Genomic DNA, 14920 nt, shown 5'->3' with positions numbered 1-14920 from the left:
AGTAAAAACGAAGCGAATATGGCTCTGTCAACCATAGCCCATATTTTGAATCAAAAGCTTGAGTTTTTTGGATGAATATAGAGAGAAAGTGAAAGAAATGTTGTTTTAGTTCATAACAATTGAAACAGAGAGAGTGTAAAGAGATTTACGTGCATTAAAGGGCATTAAAAGCTCCAAACAGTTCGTACAAGGTTGTTGCCACTATTCATTGCAGTGACAATATTGTAAATACTTGAAGAAGATGAGGTTGAGACAGTAAAGAAGCCATTTTCGAAAAAAAACAAAAACAAAATGTTAATGGCATTTTCGTACATAAATGCAGGTGTGGGGTTAAAATCTCAAAAAAAAAGGAGTCAAAAGAAAAGGTTAGTTTTTCTGTTTGACTTCAAGTTTTGAGTTACTTTTGCAAAAAACCCTAAAATGTATTAACAAGAAATTCAATTGAATTTTCCTTAATGCTGATGGTCTTTATATGACCGATGTGGCAGAAAATTTTGAAAAGGGGCCTATTCTGATTGAATTTGGGCCAATGTAGCTAATCTAAGGCCCACAATAGAAACAAATCCACATTGATGGTTCCTTCTCATTGGCTAGAAGGACGGTAAACGTGAACTCGTCCGCAGGGGATTAAAAACCGAACTGGGGAAATCTGGCTTGTCGCCTAAGTTGGAATTGATTTTGAATAAAACGAAAGAGAGAAAGAAGCAACACTCAATAGAGAAGAAAGAAAGTGTGAGAGATGGCGAGATATGATCGAGCAATCACAGTGTTCTCCCCCGATGGCCACCTTTTCCAGGTAGAGTACGCCCTCGAGCTGTCCGTAAGGGTAACGCCGCCGTCGGAGTCCGCGGCACCGATACTGTAGTCCTCGCCGTCGAGAAGAAATCCACTCCTAAGCTCCAGGATACAAGGTATAGCTCCCCCGATCTCTGCCGATGCACACCTGGGTCAGCTTGATTTAGGTCGATTTTTTAAATCGATTTGAATTGGAACTTGATTTTAGGGTTTTGTATCAACTTGGGAGTGTTAGATCGTAGAATCGGAGCTGATCCATTGTTAAAAAGCTTTACTTTTTGTTTTACGAGTGTAAAGACTCAACGTTTGCTCCGCTTCTATGAAAGAGAATCTGTGTACAAAGTTTTAATATTTAGGGTTGAAATCGAATAAAGTTATCACCTTTATGGTGTTTTCTTCTCTCACTCGCATTTACTTTGTTTCTCATAGATCAGCAAGAAAGATTGTGAGTCTTGATAACCACGTTGCGTTGGCCTGTGCTGGGCTCAAGGCAGATGCTCGTGTCCTGATAAACAAGGCGAGGATCGAGTGTCAAAGCCACAGGCTTACGTTGGAGGATCCTGTGACTGTCGAGTACATCACTCGGTACATTGCTGGGCTTCAGCAGAAGTATACTCAAAGTGGGGGTGTGAGACCTTTTGGTCTTTCCACTCTTATTGTTGGTTTTGATCCATACACTCGTATACCTTCGCTTTATCAGACTGATCCATCTGGTACGTTCTCTGCTTGGAAGGCTAATGCGACCGGAGAAACTCAAACTCGATCAGGGAGTTTCTGGAGAAGAATTATAAAGAAACGTCGGGACAAGAAACTGTGAAGCTTGCTATCCGTGCTCTGCTTGAGGTTAGTTTATCCTTTCGTTTTTTAAAACCAGACCAAGTAGGTTTCCTTTGACTTATTGCCGGGTGACCTCTCACTAAACTTATCACCTAGAAAGAACCACCGGTATGATTATCCATTCTTGAAGTTGGCTTTAAAGTTAAAGATAACAAAAGGTGACAATGTTAGAGAATGTTAAAGTCGTAAAAAAATGTAGGAGACTTTACTATTTGAGTTAGAGAATAATGATGTTATTGAGGAGCTTATTTTACAGAACACAAGTAGCGAATTTTGTAAGATGCTGATGAGCATTTTGCAAATTTGCAGGTAGTTGAGAGTGGGGGAAAGAACATTGAGGTTGCTCTAATGACACGGGAGGAAGGTACTCTAAGGCAGCTAGAAGAAGCTGAAATCGATGCTATTGTGGCCGAGATCGAAGCAGAGAAGGCTGCTGCAGAAGCAGCCAAGAAAGGCCCTTCAAAGGAAACCTGAGCATTATCTTACAATAACGGTCTCAGTTTTCAAGTTGTAACTTTGGTTCAAAGTAAAGATATTTGCGTGAATTTTTTTTGTTGGACCCTCAGTTTTCAAGTTGTAACTGTGTTGACACTCTTGCTTTAAATCTCAGTTAACATTTTTTTTTTAGCAAAGTACCATATCTAGCTAGCCATGAGAAAATAGCAGTTCATGGTACTACTACTACTTGTTAGACCTATGTCCTATCTTATTTCTGGCTATGGATGTGGAATGTTTCAAGGATTTCTTCTTGTCATCTTTGCATCTTCTCCATATAGTTAGACAAACATAACATGACGAGAACAACATTCAAGACCATCTCAACCGTCATATCTTTTCAAAAAAAAAAAAGATCTGATTCATCGAACTTCGTTTTCTATCAATTTGTTTTCCACGGCAATCTCTAACGCAATGGTTTCGTGGTGTAGTCGGTTATCACGTCAGTCTAACACACTGAAGGTCTCCAGTTCGAACCTGGACGAAGCCAATTCTTTTTCCTCTAGTTTTGAAGTTTAATATAATAAACCAAAAATATTATCGCCGTTGCCGGGGATCGAACCCGGGTCACCCGCGTGACAGGCGGGAATACTTACCACTATACTACAACGACATTTGTTGACGGGAAGTAGACAAGATTAAATATATATAGTTTTAGGATTAGTATTTTATGTTCGCGAGCAAACGAACTTACTTCTTACTTCTTCCCTTTGCGCCGTCCTCTCCCTCTCTGCTCTCAAAGTTTCAGGTAAAGCTTCTTCAGCTTTGCTCTTGCATCAAATACTTGCTTACGCACCGCCCTGTTGTGTGTGTCGTTTCTAGACATAGCAAATTTTCTTTGATTCCCCTAAGTCTTTAGCTGTAAAGTTTAAACATTTTAAGTGTTGTTTTGGGGTTTGCTGTTCTAGGGTTTCATCAGAGTTAAGAAAAAAAAGGATGAAGCTTGACGTGAATGTGTTGAGATATCTCTCAAAAGATGATTTTAGAGTTCTCACCGCTGTGGAGATGGGAATGCGAAACGTCAGTCCCCTCTATATTCCTTTGTAATTACTACCTTTTGAATTTCTCTGAAACTACTTTGCTTTGCAGCATGAGATTGTTCCTTCTGAGCTCGTAGATCGCATTGCTGGTCTAAAGTATGTCCTTATTTTCTTTCATTAAGTTGTGCTTTGATGTACCATATTGTGTAATTCACAAAACTGTTATATTGCACACAGACATGGAGGCACCTACAAAGTCCTCAAGAACTTGCTCAAGTATAAGCTTTTGCACCACGACCGCTCTAAATGTGACTACTTCTCTTCCCCTCTAAAGACATTAACTAGTTTTTTTCCTGCTTTGCATAGTCTTGACGATTGTTGTTTTCTTCGTTAAGATGATGGATTCAGACTCACTTATCTGGGATACGACTTTCTTGCCATTAAGACATTGGTCAACCGTGGTGTCTTTACCGGTGTTGGTCGTCAGATTGGGGTTGGTAAAGAGTCTGGTAAGTCTTTTTATTTTTGATTCATTGGTGTGTTTAAGAGATACACTTTGGGGTCAGTTGCTGATAGTTATGGGATGTAGACATATTTGAGGTTGCTCAGGAAGATGGAACTATTCTGGCAATGAAGTTGCATAGACTAGGGAGAACCTCCTTCAGGGCTGTCAAATCTAAGCGTGACTACTTGAGGCATCGCAGTAGTTTTAGCTGGTTGTATCTCTCCCGCCTTGCCGCTCTCAAGGAGTTTGCTTTCATGAAGGTTGTTATTATTGCCTTTGTTCCATTCCATGGTTGTAACACTCTTCTTGTAAGTGTTTTATTATCTTTTTGGCCTAATGTTTGTTGAGCAGGCTTTGGAAGAACATGACTTTCCGGTTCCAAAAGCCATCGACTGCAATAGGCACTGTGTTATCATGTCCCTTGTGCAGGGTTACCCCATGTAAGGATCTACCTTCATGTTCCACACACCAGGAGAAATTTTTTATGATTTTATATGGCTCTGTTAGTCTTAAGCATTATGTACTGATAGCTTTTGATGCATTGGATTCGAGATTCCTTAAAATTTGATCCATTGCTTCACTCACTCACTCACTAAGAAACAGTTATAACCTTGCTGTTGTGAATCACATCTTTCACATTTCGTTTATGACAGGGTTCAGGTGAAGCAGTTACAGAACCCTGAGACAATTTTCGAGAAGATTATTGGCATTGTTGTTCGTTTGGCTGAGCATGGTCTAATTCATTGTGATTTCAATGAATTCAACATCATGGTGAGATATTACAGAATCATCTACTTGAAGCTGCCTCGTTACATGATTCTGTAATCATGCTAGTTATTTTCCTCTGCTTACACCTTCGTTTATATATGTATATCATAGATTGATGATGAAGAGAAGATAACGATGATTGACTTTCCACAAATGGTATCTGTTTCACACCAAAATGCACAAATGTATGCGATATCTCATCTCTGGCTCATGCCTCTGTCCTCCTTTTATCATTTTCCATGATTTTTTTTTAGGTTTGTTAATGGTTTTTTTTTTCAGGTACTTTGACCGTGATATTGAATGCATTTTCAAGTTTTTCAGAAAAAGGTTAGTTGTCAATCGAGTTTTTATTTGTTTACACATCATCTATTCACATTACCTTGTAGCATATGATCTCCATATTTCTCCATTTCTGTGAACTCAATTCCTTTCTTCCAGGTTTAATATTTCTTTCCAAGAAGATAGAGATGATGAGACAGAGGTGGAAGTGGATGAGAACAGCAGACCATCTTTCTATGATATAACTAAAGATGCCAATGCTTTGGATAGAGAACTAGAAGCTAGTGGTTTCACTAAAAAGGAGCAGAATGACCTCGATAAAGTATGTCCACCCTATGACCTCAGTAATAATATCACTGCTTATCTATGTGAACCTGTATGTACTTAAAGAAACATGTATAATCGATTGCTTTGAGGTATTGCGTATTCATTTTGAGTTATAGGGAGCGTAATGTGTCAGTTGTGTACCTGTTTGCAGCATTGGTCCCTTTCTTGTCTGTGAATGGGTTATATATAATGAATATTTGGTTTCTGTCTTGTGTAGTTTATTGAAGGTGGGCTGGAGAAGAGTACAGATTCTGACGAGGATGAGGAATCTGATGATGAAGAGCAGACTTTTGTGTCAAATGAAGAAGGAAGCCTAAATGAAATGGAATCACTGCAGTTGCAAGAGGAGGTATATAACTGAAACATGTTCTCTCTTTATGTAGCCTTCTTGTGCTTACACTATATACTCTGCATGATGTGTAGGAGCAGAAAAGATCAGATGAAGTTGAGGCAGAAGTTGAATTGGATGATAATGAGAAAGACGGAAGCAGTGGAGATGAAGAAAATGAAGCTGGAAGAGATGAGGTTAGTATCTTCTGTGTAGTATAGTGACTCAAGAGAGTATAGAGAGTTAACTTAATAGATATGCAACCTTCCTTTGCTTCAGGAGCTGGACAAAAAACTAGGCAAGCAAAGACGCAGAGCCATGGCAGCAGCCAGGGGAGGTAGAAAGTGTCAGTCTTCAAGAAACACATACAAGGACAAAGGAGGCCGTTCCCAAAACTCCAAGATTCACAGCAACATGAGTGGCTGGTGATGATAAAACTTTTCACAGCAATTATGATACCACAAAACAAAACTGTGCAAGATGTTAATGGGCCTTTCATTGTTGTAAACAGGCCTATTTTTTAATCTCATGTTTGACTTTTTTTTTCGGATAGACAAGAATCTAAACTACATGAAAATTCAGTTTCCTATATAAATTCAGAGAAAATATCTCAAATGATACTGGTCTAAATTTGATTGATTTTGTTTTAAAGGGGCGAATCTGAAAATACAATGCAAGTTTAGGGAGTAGATAAGAAGCGCTCCCTCAATAAGCGGAAATGGAAAGAAAAAAAAAAAAATACAAACTACAACGGCTAGTGACCTCAACGGTCGGAAATTTTAAACCTTTTTATAAGTTCCGATCTCGCTGAAGCCGTCATCTCAAACCTCACACATCCTCCTCTTCGATTCATTTATCCTTTTCGTCTTTACTCACTGCAAAGATGATGATGAAAGATGTATTCAGACCGACCAAATCCGCACCGAGTTCTCCCGCAAAGCCACTCGGCATCTCCCGCACTCGGTCTGAATCATTTCACGCTATCCACAAAGTCCCTGTCGGAGACAGTCCATATGTCAGAGCCAAGAACGTTCAGGTGATTTAAAGTTACATCCTTTCCTTGTCTTCTGCGTTTGATTTTGCGTTTTTTCGTTCTCATCTGATTCATTGATTAATTTATTGATTCAGTTGGTGGAGAAGGATCCGGAGAGAGCAATTCCTCTGTTTTGGTCCGCCATTAACGCTGGAGACAGAGTGGACAGCGCTCTGAAAGACATGGCCATCGTTATGAAGCAGCAAGATCGAGCAGAAGAAGCCATCGAAGCTATTAAATCTCTCAGAGTCAGGTGTTCAGATCAAGCTCAGGAATCTCTTGACAACATCCTCCTCGATCTCTACAAGGTCCTTACTTTTACACACACACAAAAGAGAAAAACAGAGCATCCTCTGTTTCCTCTGTATTGATTGTTTGTTTTGTTGCAGAGATGTGGGAGATTAGATGATCAGATCGCACTTCTGAAACACAAACTCTTCCTGATTCAAAAAGGTCTCGCCTTTAACGGCAAACGAACCAAAACCGCTAGGTCTCAGGGCAAAAAGTTTCAAGTCTCAGTGGAGCAAGAAGCCACAAGGCTACTGGGGAACTTAGGATGGGCTCTGATGCAAAGAGACAACTTCGTGGAAGCCGAAGATGCGTACAGGAGAGCGCTATCGATCGCGCCGGACAACAACAAGATGTGCAACCTCGGGATCTGCCTTATGAGGCAAGGCAGGATCGACGAAGCCAAGGAGACGCTACGTCGCGTGAAGCCCGCGGTTGTTGATGGCCCTAGAGGTGTGGATTCTCATCTGAAAGCCTACGAGAGAGCTCAGCAGATGCTTAGCGATCTTGGCTCTGAGATGATGAGGAGAGGAGGGGATGATAGAGTCGAGCAGAGGAAGCTTTTCGACGCCATGTTCGGGTCTTCTTCTATATGGCAGCCACAGCCTTGTAGAGAACAGAGCGTGAAGGCTAAACCAAAGCCGAGCAATGATGGGTACGGTGACGAGAACGTGAAGACGAATGTGAATGTAGTAAACAATCCATTAAGGGTGGATGCAAAACCATTCTTCTCTTCCAAGCTGATAAGCAATAGCGAGAAGCTGAAGAGGACGAGATCGTCGAGCCAAACGATGGGAATGTTGAGCTGTGGTGGTGGTGGTGAGGGAGAGGGAGAGACAAACACGAAGAGGAGACTGTCGATGGAGAAGAGAGCCATAGACTGTGGATTGCCAGACAACAAGGAGTTTGAAGAGGCCATGATCATGGCTGTTTTGGGGACAGAGATGAAAGTGGACAAGAAGAGGCTTAAGGTTTTTCAGGATATCACTTTGTCCTCACTAAGCCCAAGAGCCTGAGTTCTCTCTTAATCTCAGGCTCTTTCTTTTTTTAATCATTCTAATTTAAAGGAGATGAGCTCTTATTCTCCTTAATGTTGCTACATTTTTTTTTTTTTTCATATTGTTAACTTATTGCTATTGACCAATAATGAAAGCTGAAAGTTATATGTTCTTTGCCAATCTATTTTGATCTCAAATTTTTTTAATGTTTAATTATGTATGGATCATCCATTCCCAAACTTATATATATATATATATATATATGATTGGATCATCAAGCCTCATAATTTTTTTGGATCCCTGAATGGTGAGAGGATCCGATGGTTGAAGTAGATGATACATCATATATAACAGAATGGTCACTTCTACGAATTCGGCTTAACTAGTAATTAGAGCCAATCTCAGCAGAAACGAATATCATCGTTTATAATACTTGGTTTGAGCTTCATTGAAAAGGGTTACAACAAAGTCCCAATGCATATGGTTATGTCAAATTATTAGGAGTTAGGGGAGAGGAGAGTAGTATGTATGATTATGCAACTAACTTACCTACCTCTTAATCAAGTTCTGGACAATTCTGTTTAGTTGTTGTTAGTTAGGGGCATTGCTTAAAGAAGAAAAAAAGTTTTAATGATATCGTTCGTTATAAAAGATTGAGACTGGGCGGCAGAAAAAGGGAGATATCACCCCATAAATAAATAAATAAATAATCAGACAATTGATTGGTAAATTTGTCAGAAAACAGAGCTATTAAAAGAGAAGAGAGAGAGAGAGAATGTTTCAACACCATTTTTTCCGGTGAAAGCTAACTAACAAGTAACAAACTATTCGTTTGTTTTTATTTTTTCTGTTTCTGTCACCTTCCTCTCTCTCTCTCTCTCTCTTTTTGGGCTAACGGGTTTCTCATTTCTGGGACAAAGTCTGTTCCTTTCGATCCGCAATGTCCAGATGGTTGATTGAATTTGAGCATCAAGAAGAAGAACAAAACTAACAGAGATAGATAGAGAGAGAGCAAAGGATCTGAAGTTCAACGCCTGTTTCAAAGAGATCTGAAAGCTCAAATATCTTCGAGCTTTGAGCGGGGACAATGAGCGCTTCAAGATTCGTAAAGTGTGTGACAGTTGGTGATGGAGCTGTCGGAAAAACATGTTTGTTGATTTCTTACACAAGCAACACTTTCCCTACGGTTATCTCCAATGCTCATGCTCTTTTTGTATTTAATACATTTTTATTTTATTTTTTATTGTATAATAACATCTCATCACGTTCTTGGTTTCTCTAATTATACAGGATTATGTGCCAACTGTTTTCGATAATTTCAGTGCAAATGTTGTGGTTAATGGAGCCACCGTTAATCTTGGATTGTGGGATACTGCAGGTATTTTCATACTATATATAATCTTATCTTTTTATGTTTTGAATTTTGGATTTTATGCTTTTCGATCTGAGGTTTTGTAAAATTTGGGTAATATAAAAAAAAATCAGGGCAAGAGGATTACAACAGATTAAGACCACTAAGCTACCGTGGAGCTGATGTTTTCATATTGGCCTTCTCTCTTATCAGTAAAGCCAGTTATGAAAACGTCTCCAAAAAGGTATCTTTTAAATATCTTGTTTTGGTATTAGTCTTGTTTACTCTCCCTCTTTCAATTCTCTGACAAGGTTCACACTTGTGTGTGTGTGTTGCAGTGGATCCCGGAGTTGAAGCATTACGCGCCTGGTGTCCCCATCATCCTTGTTGGATCAAAGCTTGGTGAGACTTCATTATTTTCCTGACCTCACACCTTTAAGTTACTAGCTGTGACACGAGAGTGTTCGTGTGTGTTGTTGTTCTCCAGATCTTCGAGATGATAAGCAATTCTTCGTCGACCATCCTGGCGCTGTCCCGATTACAACTGCTCAGGGAGAGGAGCTGAGGAAGCTAATAGATGCACCTACTTACATCGAATGCAGTTCCAAATCTCAAGAGGTTACCACATGACCAACATTCAATATTAGTGTTTATACGATTAGGACAGAGATAACAATAATGTTTAAATGCAGAATGTGAAAGCTGTCTTTGACGCAGCCATACGAGTGGTGTTGCAACCGCCTAAGCAGAAGAAGAAAAAGAGCAAAGCGCAGAAGGCATGCTCCATCTTGTGATGAATGATGTGATTGGAAAGCTATTGTTTTTATATATTTGTTGGTTTTTGGTATGTTAAAGATCTTCTAACAACAATTCATCAATGTGTTAATGGACAGAGACACCCATGTTTGGTTTTGGTCTAATGGAGTTTGTTCAAATGTAGCATCTTTTTCTTATGCAATTCAGTCCCATGCTACAAATTAACAAACCAATAAATATCATTTTACTTCTCAAACAAAGAGTTTTTTTATTAAATGAACATAAAAATGATCAAACCAACCAAACAAGAATGCTTATGTGAATGAGAGAAAGGCCAAAAGAGATAGGAGAAGCAGGAGTTGAGATGCAGGAGGGCTGAGGCTGGCTGCTCCGCCTGTGCCGTTTCCGGTAGAGTTACGAGGGTCAAATGGGGGAGGTGTAGCAATGGAAACAAGAGGAGGAGGAGGAGGTGGACTAGGTAGTGGAGCAGATAGTCTTGGTGAAGGAGCTTCTATCGCTGGTGGTGGAGGAGTAGCTTCTAAGCTTTCATCCTCATAACCTGTCATTAACACAAAACACTTACTTAAGCTATTGCTTTGTTCCAATGTATATTACTGGTCACTTCTTGATTTGGTCTGTCACTTACAGTCAGACCACTTCCAACCCAAAACCATCCTCTCCCGGTCGAATACAATGCGGTAACCAGACAAGAAGTTCTCTGTAAACACACAAACGTTCAATGCATTCAACACATACTCTATCTGCTTCAGTTCCATGCAGCAATTATGTGAAGCGTAAAACTAAGTATTGGGATACTTACGTCCAAAAATGTTGAGCTTGAAATTCACACTCTTCAGAATACCTAAGCAGTACATGGCGGTACCGTCCTATTATTCAAGTTAAAACCACAATGTATATCAATAAGCTCTAATCCATGAAACTAGACTAAAGTCAAGACATGGTTTCTTAATTACCTCATTGAACACAGAGAAAAGAGGGTTTCTCAGAATCATTTGTGATCCTCCTCCAAAAGTCACTATAATTTTAGGGAAATAAATGGTTGTACTGTTTGGACTGAACACAAAGAGGATGAACATCAGAATACAGTTGTGGAACTTAGATTAATGCTACTTGAACAGTACTATCCCATGCAACTTCCTATGTTTCGTCTCCAACATTCAGTGTTAGTCATTTTTATTAATTACTTTATTGGTGTTCCAGCATTCGTTAAGGGTCCAACACACTCTACTAATATGGGCAAGAAAAAATGACAAGAGTGGAAGCATGACCTTAAGTCATAACAGAACTCAAATGGAAGCTTTGGATCAATAGGGCGTCGCTTGTCTTTGACTTGATCGTCGAACTGCAAAAGTAAGAGAATGAAGGTGAATGTGCATGTAACAAACAAAAGCTTTGGTGTTGATAAAGTTTCTTATACTAAGTTATCATTTCAACGCTCACTGATAAAAGTACAGATATGCGACATCTAATGCCTTGCAAAACAAGAAACCATAACTTTGGTAATCTAAACCATAACTTTGGCAATAGTTAGGTCAATAGTTATACTTGTGAAGCAAGAAACTGTAAATATGATCATCTACACCATAATTTTGGCAATAGCTAAGTCGATATATTACTTGTGTGGCAAAAAAACCTATAAATTTTGTATTTGTACTCAGATATGAAAGCATTAGAATATAGATGATTAGTCTAATCTAAGGCACTTACAGTTTTGGTAACAAGATCATATTCTGCCTCCAGTAAGTGTGTAAATGATGTGCCAGTGTCAACGAGTGCGAGGAGCTTAACCCCGAGAACCTCTCCCCCAACTGATACTTCCGTCACATCCACAGCATAAGTCGGACTAGGTTCATTTGGAATAAACCAAAATTACAAGAGAAAGAAACAGAATTAGTATGAGATGTGGTGATAAAGCACCAAACTGAACAACTTTTGAAACTCATGTCAAAATCAAACTGGATACCTTGGTCCAACAGGAACTAGTGGCGTCTCCTGCTGGTCTGTGTAGCCTTTGTCTCCGAAGCTGATTCTCCCAACAACGTCAATAACATTCCCAATACACATTGAGAAGGAGTTTGCGGTAATATTTGCTTTTGCCAGTACACTTGGAACAGAGTAATCTTCCAAACCAAGCCCGAGAAGACCGTTCAAAGCAATACCTTCCCCGAACAAACCTGTCTGATTCTGACCGCAACTGCATCCCAAACACATGTCAAAATGCGCACAAAAAAAACAAGAAAAACAAAGTCATTACTTACCCAAGCGTGACATTAGCTTTAACAGGCTCTAGACCATCATCCTCTGTGACCAAATGCAACACATCCTCGACCAAGGTCCCTCTGGTGAATGTGTTGTTAGAAAGGTACTGGATCTGATAAGGGCAAATACTTGCAGGAGAAGAACATCCTCTCGATCCAAAACAACGCTTGTCACTGCATCTAATGCTTGAGCTCGTAGAAGATGCGTTGGGGCTGTATATATTGAGTGGTCGACTCTGGTGTCAAAAGAAGAGAAACGAAAGAGAACGTATGAATTAAAAAAAAAAAAAAAAAAAAGAGTATATGCTTTCGTGAGGAGAAAGGTACCTGTGGAAGTCCAACATCTTTCACGTCACGGATACACGTTGTACCACAGTTACAAGGCAACCAAAACAAATCGCTGCCCGTGTCCAGAGCCACGAAGAACCATGTAGCCGGTGTTCCCACAGAGACATTGGCATAATGGAGGCTGAAACCAAATCATATTCAATAAGCATGAATAATAATTCAAAACACGATTCTTGATAACCAAGAGGAGAAGAGGCGTTACAATCCCAGAACGTCGACTCCAATCGTGAAGTTTCCCCGCATGAACGTGACGGATGGCTTTTCGTTGTTGGAAGCAAGACCTCGACCCCTGATCAACTGATCACGGTGGGCCAAAACCTTGAAGTACTCCATACTTCCCTTCTCGGGGACAAGATTGTCAAGCCCAAGAGTCTGCTTGACCGCATCAGAGAACATGTGGTGAACTTCGAAGCTAAACTTCCCAGTAGCCTCACATCTCTCTAATCCCCAACTCACCACCACTAACACAGACAAGAACACAAAAACATGACGAGCTACAGCCATAGCTTTGCTCCCTGATATATTCAGAGAAAACAACAACACCTCAAAGCATGACGAGTCTCGTATTTGTAAGGAAATGAAAGGTCAAAAGCTTGACTCGTTCGCATTTTCCAGGCAAGCAGAGAGAAGCTGAGCTGATTATTGGAACTAATAATACTTGTTTAGTCGGTGTAGTTGCTATTACTGTGCTGCCCCCAAGCTGATGGTTGACAAGGGCAGAGTCCATCTTATGACTTTCTTTATATCTTTGTCAACGCTTTCATTTCGCTCCTTTACTTTTCTTATTTTGTACTTTATTCCTATACTGTTATATTCTAATCCACGATCAAATTTTCACCTAACTGAATGCATGATAGAAATCAACAACAACAGCATTAATTATAGCTGCTCTTTTCTTATAAGTTTACAAAAATATAAAGGATGTTGTTGACCTTTCCACACAAAATATCTCACTCGAGTATTCGTAATATATAGGGTAGGGTGTGGATAATTACAACTTTTTTGAAGTGCTCAAACAAGAAAAATTACAACATTCATACAAATTAGATTTTCACCCGCCCGGTGTTTTCATTTTTCTATATATAAATTATTGTTTTAGAACATAAGTGGTAGATTTTTAACGTTAATCATATACTTAAATATTTATATAACTATTTCAAATACAATAATTTTATAATTTACATGTTATAATTAATCAAATGTCTACAACCATATGTATTTGTCACTTCTTATTATATATTTATCTTACTATATTTGCATTTAGTTATTAAGCAAATTAATATATCCATGAGAAAATATATTTAAAAATTATTTTATATTTAATTATGCTAAATTCTGGCCCATCTTTCAAAGCTGGATTTCTTTTTAGCAATACTTGTATGCTTATTCATTTTAGATAATATATTATTGTATATACAAAAGTCTAAGATATATATTAATTTTTAGACATGTATAATACAGTTTGTTAATTTTAAGTCGTTCTATCATCATATTATATTTTTAAAATAAATAGTTTATATTTATGAAAATAAAATTTATAAATTTATCAATTGAATATAATTTTATCATATTTATTTTAGTATAATAATTTATTTATTTTCGTTTTATAAAAAATAACTTAAAATACACTAAGTTATTGTTAAAATATTTTTACACAGATTTATTAGAATTTTCAAAATATAATATATACATATATAATATATTTAAAATGAAAATATATTATGATTAAAGTAGTTACAAAGATTTTATATTATTAACTTTAAAGAAATACATGTAAATTTTTATACATGTACTATATAGTTTGCTAATATTAACTTATCTTACCAACGTATTAGATTTTATTTTTGAACATAAATATTTTATACTTAAGAAAATAAAATATATAAAATATATAAATTTATAAATTTAATACAATTTTATTATATTTAGGTCAATATAATAATTTTCTTTTAATATGATTGATTATGATTATATAATAGATAAAATATTTTAGAATTTTTTATTTTTCATTTTATAAACTATAAATTGATATATTAATGTATAATAATATTTCAAATTAATTTCGAAATTAGTGAAAATATTTAAATATAATTTCGAAAATGAAGATCTTGTAAAATCTTTTAAAACAGATTTGTTAGAATTTTAAAATAAATATATTTATATTTAAAATAAAAAATATTAAAAGATATTATGATTAAAATATTTTAAAGATTATATGTATTATTAGTCTTAATAAAATACTTATAATAAGATTTCTAAGTGGTGGTCCAAATTAAAAAATCACACATGAAAGAAGTCAGTTTTAATATATAAGATTACTAAACTCGATTTTATTCAACAACTTGATAAAGACTGCCTCATCTACAGAAGTCAACCAAATTGACGAGGAGGGCATTATGAATTATGATCAGCCACATATAGAGAAGTTGAATAATACCCAACTGCTTCGTTTTATACTTTTATCGAAACTTAGAAGTCTTCTGCCGTATATAACATCCGTAATACCTTCTGTTATGTTAAACTTTTAACAATTCCAAGATTAGACTTTTGTAT

At 37.5% G+C, this 14920-nt stretch overlaps 4 protein-coding genes, 2 non-coding genes and 1 pseudogene across 8 annotated transcripts; 5 read left to right on the top strand and 2 right to left on the bottom strand.

Annotated features, from left to right (window-relative positions):
- The first annotated feature begins 724 nt into the window (after positions 1–724).
- On the top strand, positions 725–2259 carry LOC125596751 (annotated as a pseudogene).
- A 284-nt stretch (positions 2260–2543) lies between these two features.
- Positions 2544–2617, top strand: TRNAV-AAC. The gene has a single exon. It is a non-coding gene; the product is annotated as a tRNA-Val (tRNA).
- Positions 2618–2668: 51 nt separating this feature from the next.
- TRNAD-GUC lies at positions 2669–2740 on the bottom strand. Its single transcript has one exon. It is a non-coding gene; the product is annotated as a tRNA-Asp (tRNA).
- Positions 2741–2788: 48 nt separating this feature from the next.
- LOC125596750 (serine/threonine-protein kinase rio2-like) lies at positions 2789–5929 on the top strand. 3 transcript variants are annotated; one of them, XM_048771805.1, is made up of 14 exons: positions 2789–2875; positions 3036–3147; positions 3217–3263; positions 3345–3415; positions 3503–3616; positions 3697–3872; positions 3964–4052; positions 4266–4383; positions 4492–4565; positions 4660–4707; positions 4819–4981; positions 5204–5335; positions 5416–5511; positions 5594–5929. In XM_048771805.1, exons 2-14 carry the CDS (start codon positions 3064–3066, stop codon positions 5741–5743), a joined length of 1362 nt encoding a protein of 453 aa, XP_048627762.1. In that variant the 5' UTR covers positions 2789–2875; positions 3036–3063; the 3' UTR covers positions 5744–5929. The 3 variants fall into 3 exon arrangements, with proteins under 3 accessions (XP_048627762.1, XP_048627760.1, XP_048627761.1); XM_048771803.1 differs by having other exon boundaries at positions 2790–2875; positions 5410–5511; XM_048771804.1 differs by having other exon boundaries at positions 2830–2875; positions 3047–3147; positions 5410–5511.
- A 188-nt stretch (positions 5930–6117) lies between these two features.
- LOC106440107 (protein POLLENLESS 3-LIKE 2) lies at positions 6118–7805 on the top strand. Its single transcript, XM_013881697.3, has 3 exons — positions 6118–6350; positions 6443–6655; positions 6737–7805. Exons 1-3 carry the CDS (start codon positions 6198–6200, stop codon positions 7649–7651), a joined length of 1281 nt encoding a protein of 426 aa, XP_013737151.1. The 5' UTR covers positions 6118–6197; the 3' UTR covers positions 7652–7805.
- A 537-nt stretch (positions 7806–8342) lies between these two features.
- Positions 8343–9973, top strand: LOC125596755 (rac-like GTP-binding protein RHO1). The gene is made up of 6 exons (XM_048771810.1): positions 8343–8819; positions 8924–9011; positions 9119–9228; positions 9323–9386; positions 9472–9602; positions 9677–9973. Exons 1-6 carry the CDS (start codon positions 8721–8723, stop codon positions 9776–9778), a joined length of 594 nt encoding a protein of 197 aa, XP_048627767.1. The 5' UTR covers positions 8343–8720; the 3' UTR covers positions 9779–9973.
- On the bottom strand, positions 9962–13076 carry LOC125596754 (aspartyl protease family protein 1-like). Its single transcript, XM_048771808.1, has 10 exons — positions 12570–13076; positions 12347–12488; positions 12020–12255; positions 11725–11955; positions 11469–11604; positions 11030–11103; positions 10715–10814; positions 10561–10627; positions 10387–10458; positions 9962–10299 (listed from the first exon to the last, which is right to left on the bottom strand). The coding sequence occupies exons 1-10, from the start codon at positions 12869–12871 to the stop codon at positions 10055–10057; spliced, it is 1605 nt and encodes a 534-aa protein (XP_048627765.1). The 5' UTR covers positions 12872–13076; the 3' UTR covers positions 9962–10054.
- Between the last annotated feature and the right edge of the window lie 1844 nt (positions 13077–14920).

The sequence above is a fragment of the Brassica napus genome, unplaced genomic scaffold (assembly GCF_020379485.1).
Source record: "Brassica napus cultivar Da-Ae unplaced genomic scaffold, Da-Ae ScsIHWf_127;HRSCAF=226, whole genome shotgun sequence".
In the NCBI taxonomy this organism is placed as follows: Eukaryota; Viridiplantae; Streptophyta; class Magnoliopsida; order Brassicales; family Brassicaceae; genus Brassica; species Brassica napus.
The sequence above is the reverse complement of the archived record's forward strand: the minus strand, read 5'-3'. Positions and strand labels throughout refer to the sequence as shown.